Consider the following 21,569-nt stretch of genomic DNA (forward strand, 5'->3'; position numbering starts at 1 on the left):
GCTCGAATTTACTTCAGCGGGTCTTAAAAATAAATAAAAAATATAAAAAAAATAAATAAAATGTTGACCTGGGCCAGTAGCCAGTGGCCCTCTTACATAAAAAAAAAAAGAAAGTTCATAGAGGAAATAATAGCAGAACTAGCCTTAGACTCACTCAGATTTAATTAATGTATATAAATTGGCATGGAATAATTCAAAATAAATGTATAATTGGGAAATCACATATATTTGAAAATAACCTAAGTGGGCCTTTTTTCTCAAAATTTTTGCTGCCCTTGGACAATGGCCCTCTTACATTAGAAAAAAAAAAAAAAGGAAGGCGAAAAGAAACAATCGTCAATATAGTTTAGGCGTGCATCCCTCCAGCTCTAACTACAACAGTGTATATGGTGCACGCTTGACTGTAGTGGCTTGTAGGACTGTGACCTGTGTTGCTGTTACCTGCACTTTATTTTTGTTAAGAAGCCCAGTTTTTATATCCCCTAAAAATGGTAAGTAGTTCCGTATTCTTGATATTATTTCCTCAGAAAGAACATACAAATGGTTAGTACGATGAGATTCATTCATTGTGTTGACAGTTGTTGAAAGAAAGGATAGGTATAAATTTTTCCCCAGTCTACATATTGAGCATATTACTATTATACAAAGGGGCAACATTACCCAAGAGTAGGCCTCGCTGATTGTGTAACTTGCCCCGATTCTCATTTTGGGGGATCAGTAGGCTTTTGGGTTTTTTAAACTAGTGGAAAATTGATGTACGAGTAAACCTATTTGCAGGTATGATCCATGGGACAGAAACACACACCCTTTGCCGTGATTTCCTGATGTATGTTTGTTAGGGAAGCTGTCAGAGACATTACACTGGCTGGTTAGGAAGCTGATTGAAATTTGAATAGAAGTTGTTAAGTTTAGCTGTCTTATACAACGTCTTTATTATATCCTGAAGATTAGAGAGTATTATTTTTATGAGAGTATCATAATGCTCTATATATTTAGGAGTGTTGTTTTTGACTACCTCTATGGATACTGAGAAACTTACTGTATTGAAGTTTTCGTTCACAAATTTTGTTTTTATGATATAGGTTAGGTTAGGCCAGGTCAGATTAAGTCAGGTTAGGTCAGGTCAGGTTAGATTAGGCTAGATTAGATCATGTTAGGTTGTCAGGTTAGGTCAGATTATGTTAGGTTAGGCCAAGTCTTGCTTTCTATTAAGCGATAATCTCCATTCAGATACCCTAAAGTGACCACTCTTGTGTTCTTGCCTATAAACCCTGCTTCCCAATGAGTCTCAAAGTTTGCAGGGGATGAGGGGAGAAAAGGCAAAATGAAGTATTTCCAATAGGCTTTATGCTCAAAATCGTCTAAAAAATAATAAATAAATAAATAAATCATAGTTTTGTATTCAAAATGCAGTTTGGTTCTTTTGTAAAAATTTACCGATCAGAGTACTGACTTCGAGAAGTACAATTTCCCATATTTCCCTTGTAACATTTGAGGCGTTTACATTTCAGATGTTTACACAATCCATATAGGCCATTCAGGCCATTGTGGAAAGTGGGTCTTAGCAAGGAATTAGAATTGGGCATTGATCCAGGATCAAGTAGGGTTTAAAATGAGCAAGAATTGGAGATTTTTTCATTACTGGAATTAAGAATGCTCTGCTCTCCACTGCAGTCAGTACATATGGAGAAACTTCTTGCATCATTTACCACCTCCACCCTTTTGTCCTTGCCAGTAGGGCAGTTCAAGGACTGAGAGCTTGTTGGCCACTGCTGTCTGACACCATCTATTGGCCAGCTCCCACTGGCGTGCCCCAACAGTACTATTTAGAGAGCAGAGATTAGGCATAATTTTTATGAAGTTTTTGGAAGCCCTTGCAGTCTCTTGTTCAAGTAAGAAAGAAAATAGCAGAGATTAGTCATGATTTAGAAAATAAATGACCAAAAAGCAGATTTGGAGACAGGTTAGCATGTTTTCCTCTTTTAAAACAATCATCTAATTTTTATTTTATTGTTACCTTGCAGGCAAGAAATGCAGAAAAGGCAATGTAAGTATCTGACATTTTTGTTGAATGTCTTCTTGCAATTATTGTAAATTGTAAATGTGACATGTTGTAGTACCTGGTACTTGGTAAAATGTGGAATGATACATCGAGAGACCAGATCTTACTGAAGATGGATGTGTAGTTTATTGAAGAGAGTACTGTAAGATGGATGTTTAATGCTACTATGAAAGATGGTTTGTCAAATTATTTAATGGGAAGTTAAGAAATATACTTGGTTTGTGAGCATCACAAAGTGATAACATGCAACACTAAACTTGATCTTGGTTTTATCTCTCATTCTCTAGTCCAGTAACAGTATCACACTTCCTTTTTATTATTAACAAGAATCTGATCTATTAGAACTTGATACTGTTGGTTTTGAATGCATCCTTTCTCTGGAGACTACTGAAAGCTTAATAAAGTTATCAAACAAAATATATATGTGAATAGCCTCACCCTCTGATGACAATTCCCTTAGGCTGCATAATTATACATATCTCACAGCTCATTGAACTTAACCTCTCCATTAACTTAACAGGACAACTCTGGCACGGTGGCGTGCAGCACAGGAGGGTGGGGCTCAGCAGCAGAAATCTCGCCGTCCATACTTGGCCTCTGAGTGTGAGGACCTGCGAGAGGCTGAGAAGTGGAGGAACCAGGTGATCTCAGAGGTGGCTAGGAAAGTCTCCCAGATACAGAATGGTGTGTTATTAGAGCTTAGGAGTGTTTTCACTGAGTGACAGGAAGCCTTTACCTCTGTTTATTTATTTATTTTTATCCAGCAAGTTATGGCATGAAAATAATTATAGTGTTTTTGTAGAGTACCATAATCATGAGTATTAATTTTTGTCTCTAACAGTATTTCTAGTGGTAAATGGTATGATAATTATACTAATCATGAGTATTAATTTATGTCTCTAACAGTATTTCTAGTGATAAATGGTATGGTATCCTTGTCATGAGTGGAGAAGAGGGAAAGAATGAATAGTAATGCTAAAAGAGTAAGAACTAGCTATGTTGAATGCTTACACGAGTGTCCTCTATTATCATAATGAATCTTTATTTGTAGATCCTTCTTCACTATGGTGATTTCCCAATAATTACTTGGTAGAGATGGGAGTTAACAGAAACTCTTAAGGGTAATGTAATTTAACACTAGTCACAATTTTAGTAAACAGTTCACACAGGGAAGCCACAGAATGCCTGACTTCTGATCTCTCTAAAAATTATGATTGGGGCAGAGCAAACTTAGTATTGTTCAATGCCTCAAAAAACTCAATTCCTCCATATATCAACTCAACACAAACTTCCAAACAACTATCCCTTCTTCTTCTTCAATGACACTCAACTGTCCCCCTCTTTTACACTGAACATCCTCAGTCAGTCCTTTACTTATAATCTAAACTAGAAACTTCACATCTCATCTCTAGCTAAAACAGCTTCTATGAAATTAGGCATTCTGAGACATCTCTGTCAGTTTTTCTCACCCTTCCAGCTGCTAATTCTGTACAGGGGCCTTATCCGCTCATGTATGGAGTATGCTTCATGTGTCTGGGGGAGTTCCACTTGTACCGCTCTTCTGGACAGAGTGGAATCAAAAGCTTTTCTTCTCATCAACTCCTCTCCCACTCTTACCACTCTTCTAGACAGGGTGGAATCAAAAGCTTTTCATCTCATCAACTCCTCTCCTCTAACTGACTGTCTTCAGCTTCTTTCTCATTACCACAATGTTGCATCTCTTGCTATCTTCTACTGCTTTCATGCTAACTGCATGCCTCCCCTCCTCCCATGGCATCACTGCACAAGAGTTTCTTCTTTCTCTCACTCCTGTTCTGCCCAGCTCTTTAATGTAAGAGTTACCCAGTATTCTCAGTCATTCATCCCTTTCTCTGGTAAACTCTGGAACTCTCTGCCTGCTTCTGTATTTCCACCTTCCTGTGACTTGAGCTCCATGACAAGGGAGGTTTCAAAAGACTAATCCTTCAATTTTTAATTACTGCTTTGGACTCTGTTCAGGCACTGGCATCTCAGTGGGCCATTTTTTTTTATTGGATTGTGTGACCCTTGGTTGGTGACCCTCCTACAAAAAAACAAAAACAAAAAGAAAAAGAAAGAAAAGCCTTTGCTTTTGTCATCCATGGTTGGCAGCTGCCATAAAGTCACAACAAACTAGCATATAGTCACTTATGTGTCACCACTGTTTGGTCACCACTGTCACTACCATTGTTGATCTCCCTCTGATGGTGGTGGTGGTGGTGCATACACACACAGCTTTTATTAGGTTAAGATGTTGCACTGTATGGCAACTATAGATCCATCTTCCTACATTGACCAACAACATTTTCCATCGACCTCATTCTTTTTCCACTTCATCCAGTCATTGAGCTGTCCCTCATACCTTCATACAATCTCATTTTTTTTTTTCCCCCCAGCTGGTTTGGGTGAGTTTCGGATTCGGGATCTCAATGATGAGATCAACAAGTTGCTGAGAGAGAAGGGCCACTGGGAGGTACGCATCAAAGAGCTTGGTGGCCCAGATTATGGTCGTGTTGGCCCCAAAATGACAGATATGGATGGACAGGAGGCACCAGGCAACAGGTGTGTTTGATTTAGTTATGCTTTCTCTCTCTCTCTCTCTCTCTCTCTCTCTCTCTCTCTCTCTCTCTCTCTCTCTCTCTCTCTCTCTCTCTCTCTCTCTCTCTCTCTCTCTCTCTCTCTCTCTCTCTCTCTCTCTCTCTCTCTCTCTCTCTCTCTCTCTCTCTCTCTCTCTCTCTCTCGGCAGTGCTAGAGGTCTTTATTAGCAACTGGATTCTGAGTGTAACTGCTTAGCCCACTAAAGTAGATAATGCGCATCTGCATATTTGTTGTCAACTGGAGATTGAAAGCATTACATCTCAAATGTGAGAAGTCTCAGTGTCAAGTGTTTTGGCTCTATTTTTTCTCTTGTTGCCATCCCACAGAGGCTACATGTATTTTGGAGCTGCCAAAGACCTTCCGGGTGTGAGGGAGCTGTTTGAGCAGGAACCACCACCTCCACCACGCAAAACCAGAGGAGAGCTAATGAAAGATATTGATGCTGATTATTATGGTTACCGAGACGACGATGATGGAGTACTTATTCCTTTGGAGCGACTTGAGGAAAAAAAAGGTTTGTGTTGTTGGAAATTTTTATTCTTAACCATGCTTTGTTCACAATTATATCCTACAACAATGTTTTGAGTATTTGTAAAACAAGTGTTAAAAATAAGTTACATTTGTAATGCCAAGTTTGCCTTGGAGATGTTTTGTGTCCATAATAAAATTCCTTAGTGAATTACATTATTAAATATATGTAATTCACCAATAGATTTCTTATAGACACAAAACATCTCCAAAGCAAACCTGGCTATAGTCTGCATGTCTTCTTTTAAGTCAGGATATTTAGTCATTGAGTAATGTCACCCATGTAATGCACTGAGGTGAGACACTGATGTAGTGTGTGGTCAGCAATAAGGAATGTTACTTATGATTTAGTACTGTTATGCCATTGGATTTTCCTAAACTTGTCCTTGTTTGAAATTATGTTATCTTTTTTCTATTAGTCCATATTACGATGCAGTTAACATTGTCAAATGGCACAATTTTAAAAAATCCACAGCCATCAAAGCAGCCATCAGAGAATACAAGAATAAAAAATTGGCAGCCATGAGTAAAAATGAAGATCAGGAAGAAACAGCAGATCCAATCAGAATAGAGGAGGAAGATGAGGATGAGGAAAGTGAAGGTGAACAGGTAAGAAAGATACAAGAACATAATTTCACGTATACTCCAAAACTGAAATACTTATGAAATACTGATAGGTACAAATATCACAGCACCGTGATAATTTGCCAGGCTGGGTTCCAAGACACAAATTTCAGTTTTTAATATTCTTATTGGAAAAGTAAATCAGTCCCTGAATGAAAAAAAAAGTATTTCTTGCTTTCTATAAGAAAATTCACTGCTGACCATTGCTGACTGGAAAATGTATGATTGCACAAGTAGGTGAAATAACCAGTAATTTATCCAACACAGCATAGACTCAAGTGCCCAAGTTACCTTTACGATATCGAGACTTATGATATGTTGACAGTTAATTTATCAGAATGGAAGTTTATATTATTGGAAAGTTATTTCATTCTCTGAGATTCTGAATTCAGTTCATTGGAACTTAAGTCTGGTTTATTGGGATATAAGTGTGGGCGTTATGCTGAGCTTAGGAACTTCCCTGGGTGAACTCAACAGTGTTTACTATTTAAGTTATTTTTTTATATTTTATGTAATTTACTTTTTTTTTATAAACTACTCAAATTTTGTGAACAAATTACCAGATCCTAAATCTTTGGAGTGCTATTGTATGGTCTCATTTATGTTCTGTTGGTGCATATATTATGTGCAGTGGACTTTGCAAAAGTCCACTGCACATAATATATATATGCACTGTTAGTTTAAAACATGTGAGTTGAAATATATATACATTGTGGTTGAAGGAACAGTTGTGACTACTCAGAGATGATAATTAAACTACACTCATGAGCAAAAAATATAACTGACAACAGCCAGTCAATACAATGCTTCAAGAGTGACACTGTTTTTTGTGTTAGATTGGAATTTATCTGACAGTTTTTTCCTTGCCTGTAAAAAAAAAAAAAATGTTGTGCTTTAGAGAAATGGTTATCATATTAATTCAAAACACACCAAAATTTGTCTCCAAAAATAGTTCTTTTTCTTGGAATATTGTTTTGTGCCTAAAGATGGAGAAAATATTAGCTAATAGGCCTGTGACAGCTGACAGTAATGCATTGGTATTGGCCATCCCATTAAAGACCATGCTTGCATGATTTTAAAGGGATAGGGATAAACCATTGTATGCTGTCAGGGCTTGCTGTGCTATTCATAAGCTCTACAGTGGTCTACAAGACAATCCCTTTACACCAGGGGCCGGTGGGTAAGAGTGTGAGTGATATGTATATGAGTGTGGTGCTTTGTCTGGGCCATCCCATGTGGGATTACTGGCCTGGTATATGGAAAGATAGTTATGTTTAAATACTTTTTTTTTCTCTCTCTCCATACAAGACTTACTAGGGGAAAAAGGTTAAGAAATATAACAAGTTGAATTTCCCATTTTCCTCTCTAGATCTCTCCTGATGAAACAGACGAGAGGTCAGAGGTGGCACGCTTCATGGCCCACGTCCCCAACATCCCAAGCCAGGCAGACATTGAGGCAGCCCTGGTTGAACGTAAAAAGCGAGAGCTTTTAGAAACCTTCCTAGGAGACTGAGATTGTTCATTTATCCATGTTATTATCCTTGTAGACAGCTTTTGTGCTGTTTTCCATCTGCATAATTCTTACTCCTTTTCTATTTTTAGTGATTGTACATAATGGTTAAGCTTTTTTATTCCACTGTAAATATCTTCACTTTTTGGTCATTTCATTCTTTTCATTCTTTAAATTATTATGAGAAGCAGGGATAATAATTAGGTTACCTGAAGGTTAGTTATGAGTGAAACTCATAGCTATGGAAAACAAACTTTCAACATATTTACTCTCTGATCTACCAATCAGTAAAAAAAAAAAAAAAAAAAAAGCTTACCTTGAATTCTCCTTTGTACTACTTATAATCTATAAATATTTTTTATGGTATATTATATTTTTCTGTAAGATCCTCTTAAGGACAGGTAAGTTATAGCATATTCATTTTCTTTTAAGCATTAAAGACACTAAGCAATCAACATGCAGCTGGAGTGATGTGTTTTGTCTTACTATAGTACTTCATGGTTTGTGGTTTTTACATTGATGATACAACTGATAGTAATGTCAGCCCAATGTCATTTGTGAAAAATCCTTGTCCCTACAAAGGAGCCGTGACTGTTGACAATCTTGAACTGGAAATCACAGGTATGTATAGCCTCCACTTTCAAACAGAGGCTGTTCCCTGGCCTCCCTGGTTACCTATGAAATAGCTAATGTTCTGTTTTTAGGAAGGCAAATCATATCAACAAGGTAACTCTGCTTGATCTCACATTGCCTCAACTATTTTTGTTTGAGAGAGAGAGAGAGAGAGACAGATGATCTTGCCTGGGAAAAAACACTATTGGTGGTCTTTGGCTTTCAGGTGAGCAATACCAGTACTTCATAAAGGCTGCCTTTACATTAAGGGAACTGAAAAGATCCAATTCATACGTAATCATTTGACTGAATCAGCACCGTTCCTGAAGGCTGAGCGAGTCATCACTGAGGCAATCTTTGAGGAGTATGGATATATATGTTCACTGAAATAGCACTGTTGCTGTGGTTGAGGCAGTGCAGAAGTAGGCATCTGAATATGAATATTAGTGCATGAAGTTAATGTTAAAAGACTAATTTGGGAGCTTTGGATATTTGTTCTCTGATTTGGTGAATAATCCAGAAAAATGTTATTTTTAGGATGTTGGTGTTCACTGGATCTTCCTCCATAAGAAAGCAGAATACTGATTACCAACATGCAGTTGGAACTGAAAAAAGGATGGCCTTTACCCCAAGGTAAGAAGGGAATTTTTGTAAAATATATATATATATATATATATATATATATATATATATATATATATATATATATATATATATATATATATATATATATATATATATATATATATATATTTCTGGTTGTGAATACAGTAACTGTTATGTTCTACTTCATGATAAACTATCAGAGATAACTATACTCAGAATTATTATCACCAATTTGAGATGATGATGGTGTATGGGATGGCTGTTGGTCAATCCAATAACTGTATTTGGTATAGTGCCAAAAAGAGCTTATGAAAGAATTAATTTCTGTCTTATGTCACTGCTGTCAGCAGGCAGCACTTGTTTCATTAGAGGCAGTAGGATTAAACTGCCAATCTGGGTTATAAAGCAGCTGTGGCATCCCAGTATCACTGCACAGGATCACAGGGATCATAGGTAGCATGTTGCTCTCATACTGCAATGATCAGGACATCTGCTCCACTGCCTTCAAAGATGAGAAAATGGGTCCAAGCATAGCAGTGACTGAATCATCACAACTCAGCATGATGTGAATAGACTTGAATTGCTTGGTGTGAATTGTTCCCATTGGTGTTAATGTGGCACATCAAGACAAATCATGAATTGTGTTGATGAATTAATTCATTTCAGTTTGCTTGGTGTAAATGCAACCTGTCTCAGGATGGTAGCCATTAGGTAGTATGGAGGTTGAAGTATGTTAGGCGCATTTCCCATCTCCTCAGGAATTACAAACCTCGATGCAGCACAAGTCCACTCTGTCAGGAAGTATGTCTTATGTGGCTGTCTTGTCCCCTTCTTAACAAGATGCAAAACTGTGCACCGAGCTCATCTCCCTTTAAGGTGTTGATAAACCAGGCATACTAGCATCCTACAACCCCTACATTACACACAGGATGTAGCTGGTCTGTAAACCATATACACAAGCAGGAAATCATACATCTTGAAATTCTGGCATCCATAGATGCCTTCTCATCCTCATTCCAATAGGAATGTCCACTTGAGACACCAATAACTGGCTTCCTTTGTCAGGAAGTTTTCCTCTACTCTACCTTGCTGCACCATAATGATAGATGTAGATCAACTTGGTCATTTGGGCTTCTTTGTGTTTGTGTGCAGTCTCATTGCATTTTATGGAGTGCTGCTCCTTTACCTCAAAAAATTGCACACAAGTGACATGCAAATGGAATATAATGATAAATGAAATAAAAAAAAACAGGGAGGAATGCCTTGTAATTATAAAGTTATACCTACAGCTGATGCTGCAACCAACACCACCAACTCTGTACAACACCAGGTCCTTAATACAGTACCACCAGACTGGACATTTTAAATTTTGCTCATGAAAGATTACATCTAAATTTGTCATGGAACTGGATTACAAATGGCCAGATAAGTGGTATGCAACCTGTACTATTTTAATAAGTGGATTGCAACTTTCACTAACCACACTTCTGTTTCACCATATACTGCTAGTTTCTATAGTTCTGGGAATCATGTTCCTTTGATGCAGTGTATATTGTCATTGATCATCTTGCTCACCTTCAGAATATAGTGGAACCTGGGTTCTCAAACTTAATTTGTTTCTGAATGCTGTTCAAAACTCAATGTTTGAAAACTGAAACCACTTGCCCCATAGGAATCAACGTAAAAAGGATTAATCCATTCCCAGGCACCATTCTACACTGTCTTAGCAGCTTATGACAGATGCTCCCCACAGCCAAGATGGCTGCTTCAGAACATCTTCAGCTCACAAATGATTTATCTAGAAAGGATAAATCATGACACAGAACTTAGAAGATACTAAACTGTTTAGGCCAATCTAGTGAGGGAAGCCTTAGAGGGTCACAGAGAGGAACAATCCACTTACTGCCAAAATGAAGGTACTGCTGGGAAAATGCAGTTGTACAGTAGTGATGGTGTTGGGGGTCATTGAGAGAGCTACAGGTGGCTGAGAATTACTCCCGAGTGCTGAAAACTGTTCGTTTACATCGAGGCTTTTCAACAGGATGACATTTACCTTATTTCAAAGATTGAATTACTGTCTTATACTCTGTGTTTTTCCAAATATATAAAAATGAAGTAGATATTTATAGAACCTATAAATTAGTGGTAAATGGCAGTTTTTGCTATGTCTTTTAATATTTGAAATAAAGTAACTGTTCTAGAACCAAATTATGGTACCACAACTGAATAATGAGTTCAAAGTTAAAAAAAAAATCTAATTGTTTGAAAAGGGAGGTGTTCAGTAACTGAGGTTCCACTGTATTAATGATGTCAACATATAAGGCAAACAACCTCATCATTAGTCAATTCACATACTTTTGTACACAAAGGAGAGAGAAAAACATATCTTCACACTACACTTTGCTTAAACACTAACTCTTTACAATAATTATACATAAAAATCTAGATTATATAAACAATAAGCATTTTCAAAAAGCTCACAGTATACTGGATGCAGTTTACTGGAGATCAATCTAATCAGTAGCCTTTTCGTCCACGAAACCTCTGCCTTGTATCCAGCTGGTGGAAAAGAAATATATAAATTAATAGCTGTTTTCACTGAGTATGTCTGACAACTAATTGGTGAAGGAAAAGTTAAAGATAGGTTTAATGTTTTACAGGCTATTGAACATTTTCTAAATGGCCTGAATTACCAGAGATCGCTTGCATTCGAAGAATGTTGTGCGAAGAGCATAGCATTCCTGAGGGATGGATGGGTCATTGGTGAGCAGGCATTCTCGTGGAGTCTTACGGTGCTGAAAGAAACAAGTCACACTGCATTCATGAATAAGGAACAACTGGCTCTCCTAATTCTAACATTGATCAGTAGTGTCCTATATAAGTATACCAGTCTCCATTTTGTGTTTAAAAATATGTGAATTTAAAATATAATGCACATCACAAACTCAGCAAAAGTTATTTAATATACTGCAATCCCAACAAGATTATTAATTTTGATGGTTACAGTAATGGCTCAAGTATTTCAGAACTTCCTATTTTACTATTTGAGTTATGGAAATATAACAAAGAATTACAGTACACTCAAGACATTCCTTTGCAAAAATGAAACTGAATTTTTTTAAATATATGTGTAAGCCCATGCATCATTGTTTAAAGTATATACGTAAGGAGAAACACATGTACTATGAGTATAAGAATCAAATCTAGCATGACCATGTCCTGTTTAGCTTTAAAGGTCAATCCTTCCTCCCTTACTCCCTCAGCTTCTGACATGATGCAAGTGATGGTTTGTATTATAGACAAGAAGAATTCATGGATGGCAGTGCTGTTCTTCATTGTGTATTCTCAGAGACTACTTCTCATGAGAAGTTAACAAACATAAACACATGCCATGGAGAGTTTGAGGAAAGTGTACACTTCCTTGTTGTCATCTTCATCACTGGCATTCAGAATGTGAGCTGCAAAACAAATGGGGCAATTTCCTTCTCTGAGAGCAGCTGGTAGCCAAGGTCCTCCTCAGACTAATATATTCTACACAGAGTTGTCTTTAAGTACTTTTTTTGCAATTATTATAACATAATATTCTTATTACATGATATCAGACTCTGACACTCACTGACATGCAATATGTCTGCTAGGCCCAGCATACAGAATGCTAATGTCTGGCAGATTTTCTTTGCTAAGTATGTAGTTAGTTCCTCATTTTCTCAAGAACACTGATCTTCATGAATAGTCTTTACATGTACTTCCATCTTTTGTCAATTCTTTCATTTCATCTGTCCACCATGCATCCTCATTGTTTCTTCAATCCTGAAGCTTTATACTAATCAACTGTACTGAAACTCCAATTAATTGCTGTGTGGATGCTTTCATTACTTGCTAAATATGCATGGCATAAAATTAGTAATGATTTAATAAATCACCATTAACATACACACACCAAAAACAAAACAAAAAAATAAATAAATAATAAAAAAAAAAAAAAAAAATATATATATATATATATATATATATATATATATATATATATATATATATATATATATATATATATATATATCTATCTATCTATCTATCTATCTATCTATCTATCTATCTATCTATATATATATATATATATATATTTTTTTTTTTTTTTTTTTTTTTTTATGTAGGAAGGATACTGGCCAAGGGCAACAAAAATCTAATAAAAAAAAATGCCCACTGAAATGCCAGTCCCTAAAAGGGTCAAAGCAGTGGTCAAAAATTGGTGGATAAGTGTCTTGAAACCTCCCTCTTGAAGGAATTCAAGTCATAGGAAGGTGGAAATACAGAAGCAGGCAAGGAATTCCAGAGTTTACCAGAGAAAGGGATGAATGATTGAGAATACTGGTTAACTCTTGCGTTAGAGAGGTGGACAGAATAGGAGTGAGAGAAAGATGAAAGTCTTGTGCAGCGAGGCCGCGGAAGGAGGGGAGGCATGCAGTTAGCAAGATCAGAAGAGCAGTTAGCATGAAAATAGCGGTAGAAGACAGCTAGAGATGCAACATTGCGGCGGTGAGAGAGAGGCTGAAGACAGTCAGTTAGAGGAGAGGAGTTGATGAGACGAAAAGCTTTTGATTCCACCCTGTCTAGAACAGCAGTATGAGTGGAACCCCCCCAGACATGTGAAGCATACTCCATACATGGACGGATAAGGCCCTTGTACAGAGTTAGCAGCTGGGGGGGTGAGAAAAACTGGCGGAGACGTCTCAGAACACCTAACTTCATAGAAGCTGTTTTAGCTAGAGATGAGATGTGAAGTTTCCAGTTCAGATTATAAGTAAAGGACAGACCAAGGATGTTCAGTGTAGAAGAGGGGGATAGTTGAGTGTCATTGAAGAAGAGGGGATAGTTGTCTGGAAGATTGTGTCGAGTTGATAGATGGAGGAATTGAGTTTTTGAGGCATTGAACAATACCAAGTTTGCTCTGCCCCAATCAGAAATTTTAGAAAGATCAGAAGTCAGGCGTTCTGTGGCTTCCCTGCGTGATATGTTTACCTCCTGAAGGGTTGGACGTCTATGAAAAGACGTGGAAAAGTGCAGGGTGGTATCATCAGCATAGGAGTGGATAGGACAAGAAGTTTGGTTTAGAAGATCATTAATGAATAATAAGAAGAGAGTGGGTGACAGGACAGAACCCTGAGGAACACCACTGTTAATAGATTTAGGAGAAGAACAGTGACCGTCTACCACAGCAGCAATAGAACGGTCAGAAAGGAAACTTGAGATGAAGTTACAGAGAGAAGGATAGAAACCGTAGGAGGGTAGTTTGGAAATCAAAGCTTTGTGCCAGACTCTATCAAAGGCTTTTGATATGTCCAAGGCAACAGCAAAAGTTTCACCAAAGTCTCTAAAAGAGGATGACCAAGACTCAGTAAGGAAAGCCAGAAGATCACCAGTAGAGCGGCCTTGACGGAACCCATACTGGCGATCAGATAGAAGGTTGTGAAGTGATAGATGTTTAAGAATCTTCCTGTTGAGGATAGATTCAAAAACTTTAGATAAGCAGGAAATTAAAGCAATAGGACGGTAGTTTGAGGGATTAGAGCGGTCACCCTTTTTAGGAACAGGTTGAATGTAGGCAAACTTCCAGCAAGAAGGAAAGGTAGATGTTGACAGACAGAGCTGAAAGAGTTTGACTAGGCAAGGTGCAAGCACGGAGGCACAGTTTCGGAGAACAATAGGAGGGACCCCATCAGGTCCATAAGCCTTCTGAGGGTTTAGGCCAGCGAGGGCATGGAAAACATCATTACGAAGAATTTTAATACGAGGCATGAAGTAGTCAGAGGGTGGAGGAGAGGGAGGAACAAGCCCAGAATCGTCCAAGGTAGAGTTTCTAGCAAAGGTTTGAGCAAAGAGTTCAGCTTTAGAAATAGATGTGATAGCAGTGGTGCCATCTGGTTGAAGTAGAGGAGGGAAAGAAGAAGAAGCAAAGTTATTGGAGATATTTTTGGCTAGATGCCAGAAATCACGAGGGGAGTTAGATCTTGAAAGGTTTTGACATTTTCTGTTAATGAAGGAGTTTTTGGCTAGTTGGAGAACAGACTTGGCATGGTTCCGGGCAGAAATATAAAGTGCATGAGATACCGGTGAAGGAAGGCTTAAGTACCTTTTGTGGGCCACCTCTCTATCATGTATAGCACGAGAACAAGCTGTGTTAAACCAAGGTTTAGAAGGTTTAGGACGAGAAAAAGAGTGAGGAATGTACGCCTCCATGCCAGACACTATCACCTCTGTTATGCGCTCAGCACACAAAGACGGGTCTCTGACACGGAAGCAGTAGTCATTCCAAGGAAAATCAGAAAAATACCGCCTCAGGTCCCCCCAACTAGCAGAGGCAAAACGCCAGAGGCACCTTCGCTTTGGGGGATCCTGAGGAGGGATTGGAGTGATAGGACAAGATAAAGATATGAGATTGTGATCGGAGGAGCCCAACGGAGAAGAAAGGGTGACAGCATAAGCAGAAGGATTAGAGGTCAGGAAAAGGTCAAGAATGTTGGGCGTATCTCCAAGACGGTCAGGAATACGAGTAGGGTGTTGCACCAATTGCTCTAGGTCATGGAGGATAGCAAAGTTGTAGGCTAGTTCACCAGGATGGTCAGTGAAGGGAGAGGAAAGCCAAAGCTGGTGGTGAACATTGAAGTCTCCAAGAATGGAGATCTCTGCAAAAGGGGAGAGGGTCAGAATGTGCTCCACTTTGGAAGTTAAGTAGTCAAAGAATTTCTTATAGTCAGAGGAGTTAGGAGAGAGGTATACAGCACAGATAAATTTAGTATGAGAATGACTCTGTAGTCGTAGCCAGATGGTGGAAAACTCGGAAGATTCAAGAGCGTGGGCACGAGAGCAGGTTAAGTCATTGCGCACATAAACGCAGCATCCAGCTTTGGATCGAAAATGAGGATAGAGAAAGTAGGAGGGAACAGAAAAGGGGCTACTGTCAGTTGCCTCAGACACCTGAGTTTCAGTGAGGAAAAGAAGATGAGGTTTAGAAGAGGAGAGGTGGTGTTCTACAGATTGAAAATTAGATCTTAGACCGCGAATGTTGCAGAAGTTAATGAAGAAAAAGTTGAGGGGGGTGTCAAGACACTTAGGGTCGTCGACGGAAAGGCAGTCCGACCTGGGGACATTTATGGTCCCCTCCCCAGATGGGGACTCCGAGGCTGGTGTAGGAGTCGCCATGATTTTAAAATTTATGGAGTGAAGGGTGTGTGTGTTATTAGGTGCTTGTAGTTTTGTGTGGAGGAAGAGAGTTGTCTTTAGAGGGCAGGCTGTGACTACCCCCTTGTGTTGTGAGACACAAAGGGAAACGTTCAGTGAGGTCACAGCTGGGTTTAATGATAAGATATATATATATATATATCTATCTATCTATCTATCTATCTATCTATCTATCTATCTATCTATATATATATATATATATATATATATATATATATATATATATATATATATAATGATAATAATGCTAGAATAAATAAAGAATTGAATAAATAAATAATAATAAAAAAATAAATAAATAAAAAAAAAAATAATAATAATAATAAATAAAGAATAATAGAAAATAAAATAAAATAAATAGATAAATTAAAAAGTTTATCATGAATTGCAATGACAAACTAGAGGTGAATGTGTTCCCTGCACTGTGGCACCATAAGATCTGGCCACTCACCAGTCTCACACAATCTGTTGCTAGGAGACAAGCCTTGAGGTCTGCTCTCAGACCAGCACATGGACGCTTGTCATCTTGCTCCTGGACCTCTTCATAGTACTTCATTGCTGATGGCAAGCCAATAAGCAGCTCCTTTCCTTTAAATATAAGAACAGTATTAAGATTTTTCATAAAATCTACCTTGCTCTGCTGGTTACAAATTTCTCTTTGGGCAAACAAAAGCATGGAATGTGGTCGGCAGCATACTGACTGAAAAATGGTCGAGTAAATTAATTTGCAAGTGAGTCTTTCATGCCAATTCATAATCCTGGTAAGGATATTGTGCATATGATTCTGGTCATGATCAATCAAAATTCTACTGCAGTAATTTGAATCAATAAATAAAGGAAACTGAGTAAAAAGCTAAATTAAGTATTGATGGAAGAAGTTAATTCAAAATAATAACTGAAATGGAATGCACAACCAAAGTGCAAAATTATCAGTTAAATCAGGTTAGTTACTACTGCTATTTCATGCTAAATTCTATAAATTAGGTTAGTTACTAGGCACTAGTGTTGACATGGGGTCCCCAGCTGGCTGGGCTGTGTCTGGCAGGTCTGAGTTGGCAGTTGTGTATTTTCCTTCCAGTGTTACCAGGTCAAGCGAGGATACTACTACTACTACTACTACTACTACTACTACTACTACTACTACTACTACTACTACTACTCTCTCTCTCTCTCTCTCTCTCTCTCTCTCTCTCTCTCTCTCTCTCTCTCTCTCTCTCTTACACACACACTATAGCTGTCGTGTTGATGTGTGGTCTGTGAAGAGAGAGAGAGAGAGAGAGTAGTATCCTTACCTGACCTGGTAACACTGCAAGGAAAATACACAACTAGCAACTCAGGCCTGCCAGATGTGGCCCAGCCAACCAGGGACCCCATGTCGACACTAGTGCCAGTTACTATTGCTATTTTCATGCTAAATTCTCTTCTGATCTTGCTAACTGCATACCTCCCCTCCTCTGGTGGCCTTGCTGCACAAGACTTACTACTTTTTTCTCTACTCTGTCCTCTCTAATGGAAGAGTTAACTAGTATTCTCAATCTTTTTCTGATAAATCCTGGAACTCCTAGCTTGCTCCTGTACTTCCTCCTTCCTATGACTTGAACTCATTCATGAGGGAGGTTTCAATACACTTATCCTCCAATTCTGAATAATCCCTTTTGACCTTTCTTTAGGGAGATGGAATCTTGGCTTTCTCTCTCTAGACCAGTGCCCCTCACACACACACACACACACACACACACACATATTGGCGTTGATTGATTTTTTTTTTTTTTTTATGTAATAGGAGTTCTAGTCTAGGGCAACATAACTGGAAAAAAGGCTTGCTGAAAATGCTAGTCCCTAAAAACGACACTCCAAAGCTAGGCCAAATACTATTCGGAGAAATGTCTTGAAACTTCCCAGCTGAAAGAGGCCAGGGACAATAGGAAATACAGAATCTGGCAGTGAGTTCCAGAAATGTATCCCGATAGCACATGACATGGTGAGAGTAATCCAACTGATAACAGGGTTCTTTTAAACACAGTAATCACAAGTTTACATTACTTGCCAAATTGGTGTTGCCACTATCAGCATTGTAGCTTAGAGCGGATAGCTGTTTTACCATCTTCTATCCTTCTCTTTCTTAAGGCTATAGTTACCTGAAATTTGACCGAGGTACGTTTGAACTATTATGAAAGGGACGGGGCAGTGTTTATACCTTGATTGAGAGCAGCAGGAGCGGCAGCCAAGTAGCAGTGGTCGAGCGTCAGCCCCTGCAACGGCGCCCTATATTTGGTGATCTTTGCTTCTGTTTGTCTGTACTTGTTTTGTGGCGATTGGCAAAGTGGTAGTGTTGTTGTTGTTGTTGTTTTTGGAAGTGGTGGTAGCGGTCGTGTTGGTGGTGATGTCGTCGTCGTCGTTATTGTTGCTGCTTTCTGTTGTTTCATATTTTCATCAGGAAGTTTGTCCTGCTTCCTGTTTCTCTTAAAAAAAAAAAAAAAAAAAAAACGAATGTTTATGTATCGTTGAATCTGTTCACCTTATTTTTGTGCTTGAATGTCCACCTCTTGTGTTATGCGGGCACCTTTGAGGTAGTTCTGTAAACTGAATTTATCTTATTTTCTTTACTGTACCTAGTTCCTTTTCACTATATTCTGAGATTTCTGCAGTATTCTAGGATTTCTGATGCTGGTAATGTCGTTCCTTTCTAGTAACATGGACGTCACTGTGGCCCTGGGACAGATACCACAAACTGAAGGATCAAGAAGACGGAGATAAGCGCTGATGCCACGCGCAGCTATGTCGTAGGTCTCATCTTTACCGTGCATACAATATTCTTCTAAAATCATGTGTCCTTCCGCTTCTACTTCTCTACTCAGTGTTGTTGTCTCTGTACCCTGTTGTTCCTAATAACTGTTTGTACACTCCATGTCATTCTTGTATCTCCTTGTTGATTTCAGTAACATGTGCCCCTTATAAGACTGCTGGTGACACAACACTCCCAAAAGGTAATACCAATCAATTAATATTTCTAATTAACTCCTTGTTACTGGATATATTAAGTTTGCTAACCTTGCCTTCTTTTCATCTCTTCTTTCTGTAACCGAACACACTTTGTTATCCATTTGTTTTGTCTGCTTGTTTTGTATTTTTTGTATTATTTTTGTCTGTCTGTTTTGTATGTTATATTAAGTATAAATGTTTCTCTTGTATCTCCTGTCTCCCTTGCGCACATTTTGTGTTCAAAATAATTCTTATGGTGGAGTGTTACAAAGTTGATGAATGTTTATGTTAAGTGTTTGTAGGTATTTGTTAGCTGTTTCGAGCCACTTGACTTTATTGTTTCTAATTTGTGGGGTGAGAGCTGTTTTAGCAAGTTGTTATTGGAGAAAGCATGAAGTGTTTTGTGTGGGATTGCTCAGCTTTTATCTTCTTGTCTTCCAGTGAAGATAATCCTATTTCTTCCTTCAGGGAGCAGTTGTTACATATGTTAACTTGTCGGAGAGTTAATATAGGTATTTCTTGTAAGGGTGGAAAAAAAAAGAAGCCTTACCTGTCACAAAACTCTCTAATACCTGCATCTTGCACGCCACATTCTCACCATGTATTCCTTCACTGCGACAGTCATCTGTAGACTGAGTTGCCTTTTAATGACATCATTATACTTCCATCCATGGCGACCTCCGTGGATAGAATATATCTCTTCTACTTTGAACTTAATTTAGTACGATACGTATATATTTGCACCATTTTGTCAGAGAGAGAGAGAGAGAGAGAGAGAGAGAGAGAGAGAGAGAGAGAGAGAGAGAGAGAATTAATTGCCAGACGTATGACATTCCATTCTTTCTATATAACTTTTACTACTAGCATCAAATATATTTAATTTCTATTTGATGTAAATCAAGTCAGTATTGCTACTTAACATATTAGCCACTAAAATTATGAATATTCCTTAAGATAAGGGGGGACTAACGTAGTATTACATTAGCAAGTATATTTATACGCATGGAAACAATCAGTGCATTCATACAGAACTTGTGATTGCACGTGATGAGAAACAAACAGCACTTCCATCAGACACTCGGGGAGCGCTGTACGACAAGAGCAACAGGTGCGGCGGGCTGGATCACAATTGAGTCAACATTTATCCGTGCCACAGCTACTGCTCGGTGGTGTGCACCTGTGACACACTGCCTTGCTGACGTCTGAACTGTTACAAACCTAAGCTTGAGCGTTAAGGTTAGTTATGTTAGTTTAAGAAATATAATGTATTTATGGGTTATGATCATACTTAATATGCAACTTCTGTAGAAAAAAAAAAAGATAAATGTTGCAAGCCTTCCAAAGCAGCGTCATTCTGTGTGTGTGTGTGTGTGTGTGTGTGTGTGTGTTCAGTTTCAGTTTCAGTTTCATTGGATACTGCATGTACATCGGGGAGTTTTAATTTTTCATGTAAATGGAGCGCTGATTAGAAATTTCGCGGTGTTGGTTTGCGGATGGAAATAAAATTCATTGATCGGGTTTGCACTGATATTTTGATAAAGACGTAAATTCCTCTCCAACAGACTTTACTAAGGAGAAAGCAAACATTGTTTTCATAGAATATAAAACAAAAACTCATCTCTCCCCACTAAAAAAAAAAAAAAAGGGAAGAAAGATAAAGTACAACTCCTACAGCATCATATTACGTCCACGCTGTGCCCACGAATGTCTACATCATATATATATATATATATATATATATATATATATATATATATATATATATATATATATATATATATATATATATATATATATATATATATTATACTTGAGGCATAACAATCTATGAAAATCCAAAACTTGGCCTTGGGCATGGTTCTCTTGCCAACACACTTTATGTGCACTCATTGAAGACAGCATTCACAAACCTCAACATCCATGCTGTTCAACTCCTGCCTACACAGCTCCCACCACCACTACGCTGACGATCGCAAGGCTCCATACACATGTTCCACAGTTTTCCAACCATCATCCTTCCATCACCAGAATCTCATGCGCTTTATATTTCTGTCCGGTACCATGCCAAGTCCAACTAGCTAAAAAAAAAAAAAAAAGCAAAAAACCTCGAAAAATCTTTCAAGATCTAACTCCCCTCGTGACTTTTGGCACCTAGCCAAAAACATCTCCACTAACTTTGTTTCTTCTTTCCTCCCTCCTTTATTTCAACCAGATGGCACCACTGCTATCATATCTATCTCTAAAGCTGAACTCTTCAAACCTTTACAAAAAAAACTCTATCTTGGATGATTTAGGGCTTGTTCTTTCCTTTCTTCCACCCTCTGACTACTTCATGCTACCTATTGAAATTCTTCGCAATGATGTTTTCCATGCCCTCGCTGGCCTAAATAAACCCTCGGAAGGCTTATGGACCTGATGGGGTCCCTCCTGTTGTTTTCCGAAACTGCGCCTCCGTGCTTGCATCTTGCCTAGTCAAACTCTTTCAACTTTGTCAGTCAACATCTACCTTTCCTTCTTGCAGGAAGTTGGCCTACATTCAGCCTGTTCCTAAAAAGGGTGACCGTTCTAATCCCTTAAACTACCGTTCTATTGCTTTAATTTTCTGCTTATGTAAAGTTTTTAATCTATCCTCAATAGGAAGATTCTTTTAACATTTATCATTTCACAACCTTCTATCTGATCGCCAGTATGGCAGAGGAAGGCGTGGAGCGGCAAGGAATGGTGACCTCCAGCCTTGTTATCTCGGTCCCTCTCTCCCGTCTGTCTGTCTCCCTCCACTTCCTTCCCCTT

At 38.3% G+C, this 21,569-nt stretch overlaps 3 protein-coding genes and 1 long non-coding RNA gene across 6 annotated transcripts in view; 3 read left to right on the plus strand and 1 right to left on the minus strand.

Annotated features, from left to right (window-relative positions):
* Window positions 1-343: 343 nt before the first annotated feature.
* On the plus strand, window positions 344-7,706 carry LOC135089617 (pre-mRNA-splicing factor ISY1 homolog). Its single transcript, XM_063985444.1, has 7 exons — window positions 344-491; window positions 2,025-2,047; window positions 2,583-2,746; window positions 4,477-4,642; window positions 5,005-5,192; window positions 5,682-5,815; window positions 7,200-7,706. The coding sequence occupies exons 1-7, from the start codon at window positions 489-491 to the stop codon at window positions 7,341-7,343; spliced, it is 822 nt and encodes a 273-aa protein (XP_063841514.1). The 5' UTR covers window positions 344-488; the 3' UTR covers window positions 7,344-7,706.
* A 333-nt stretch (window positions 7,707-8,039) lies between these two features.
* Window positions 8,040-19,538, plus strand: LOC135089620 (uncharacterized). Its single transcript, XR_010261562.1, has 3 exons — window positions 8,040-8,585; window positions 18,488-18,580; window positions 18,737-19,538. It is a non-coding gene; the product is annotated as an uncharacterized LOC135089620 (long non-coding RNA).
* Window positions 10,946-18,543, minus strand: LOC135089618 (cytochrome c oxidase assembly factor 5-like). Of its 2 annotated transcripts, none has more exons than XM_063985445.1 (4): window positions 17,995-18,543; window positions 16,249-16,385; window positions 11,252-11,353; window positions 10,946-11,117 (listed from the first exon to the last, which is right to left on the minus strand). In XM_063985445.1, exons 1-4 carry the CDS (start codon window positions 18,221-18,223, stop codon window positions 11,076-11,078), a joined length of 510 nt encoding a protein of 169 aa, XP_063841515.1. In that variant the 5' UTR covers window positions 18,224-18,543; the 3' UTR covers window positions 10,946-11,075. The 2 variants fall into 2 exon arrangements, with proteins under 2 accessions (XP_063841515.1, XP_063841516.1); XM_063985446.1 differs by lacking the exon at window positions 17,995-18,543 and adding an exon at window positions 17,841-17,916.
* A 318-nt stretch (window positions 19,539-19,856) lies between the features above and the next one.
* The window catches only part of LOC135089616 (glycerophosphocholine cholinephosphodiesterase ENPP6-like), a 17,140-nt gene continuing 15,427 nt past the window's right edge, over window positions 19,857-21,569 (plus strand). For both annotated transcript variants that reach the window (XR_010261561.1, XM_063985442.1), the window contains exon 1: window positions 19,857-20,015. The gene's annotated coding sequence lies outside the window, so the exon portion shown is untranslated. The remainder of the gene's footprint in view (window positions 20,016-21,569) is intronic.

This window comes from Scylla paramamosain, chromosome 33 (genome assembly GCF_035594125.1).
Source record: "Scylla paramamosain isolate STU-SP2022 chromosome 33, ASM3559412v1, whole genome shotgun sequence".
In the NCBI taxonomy this organism is placed as follows: Eukaryota; Metazoa; Arthropoda; class Malacostraca; order Decapoda; family Portunidae; genus Scylla; species Scylla paramamosain.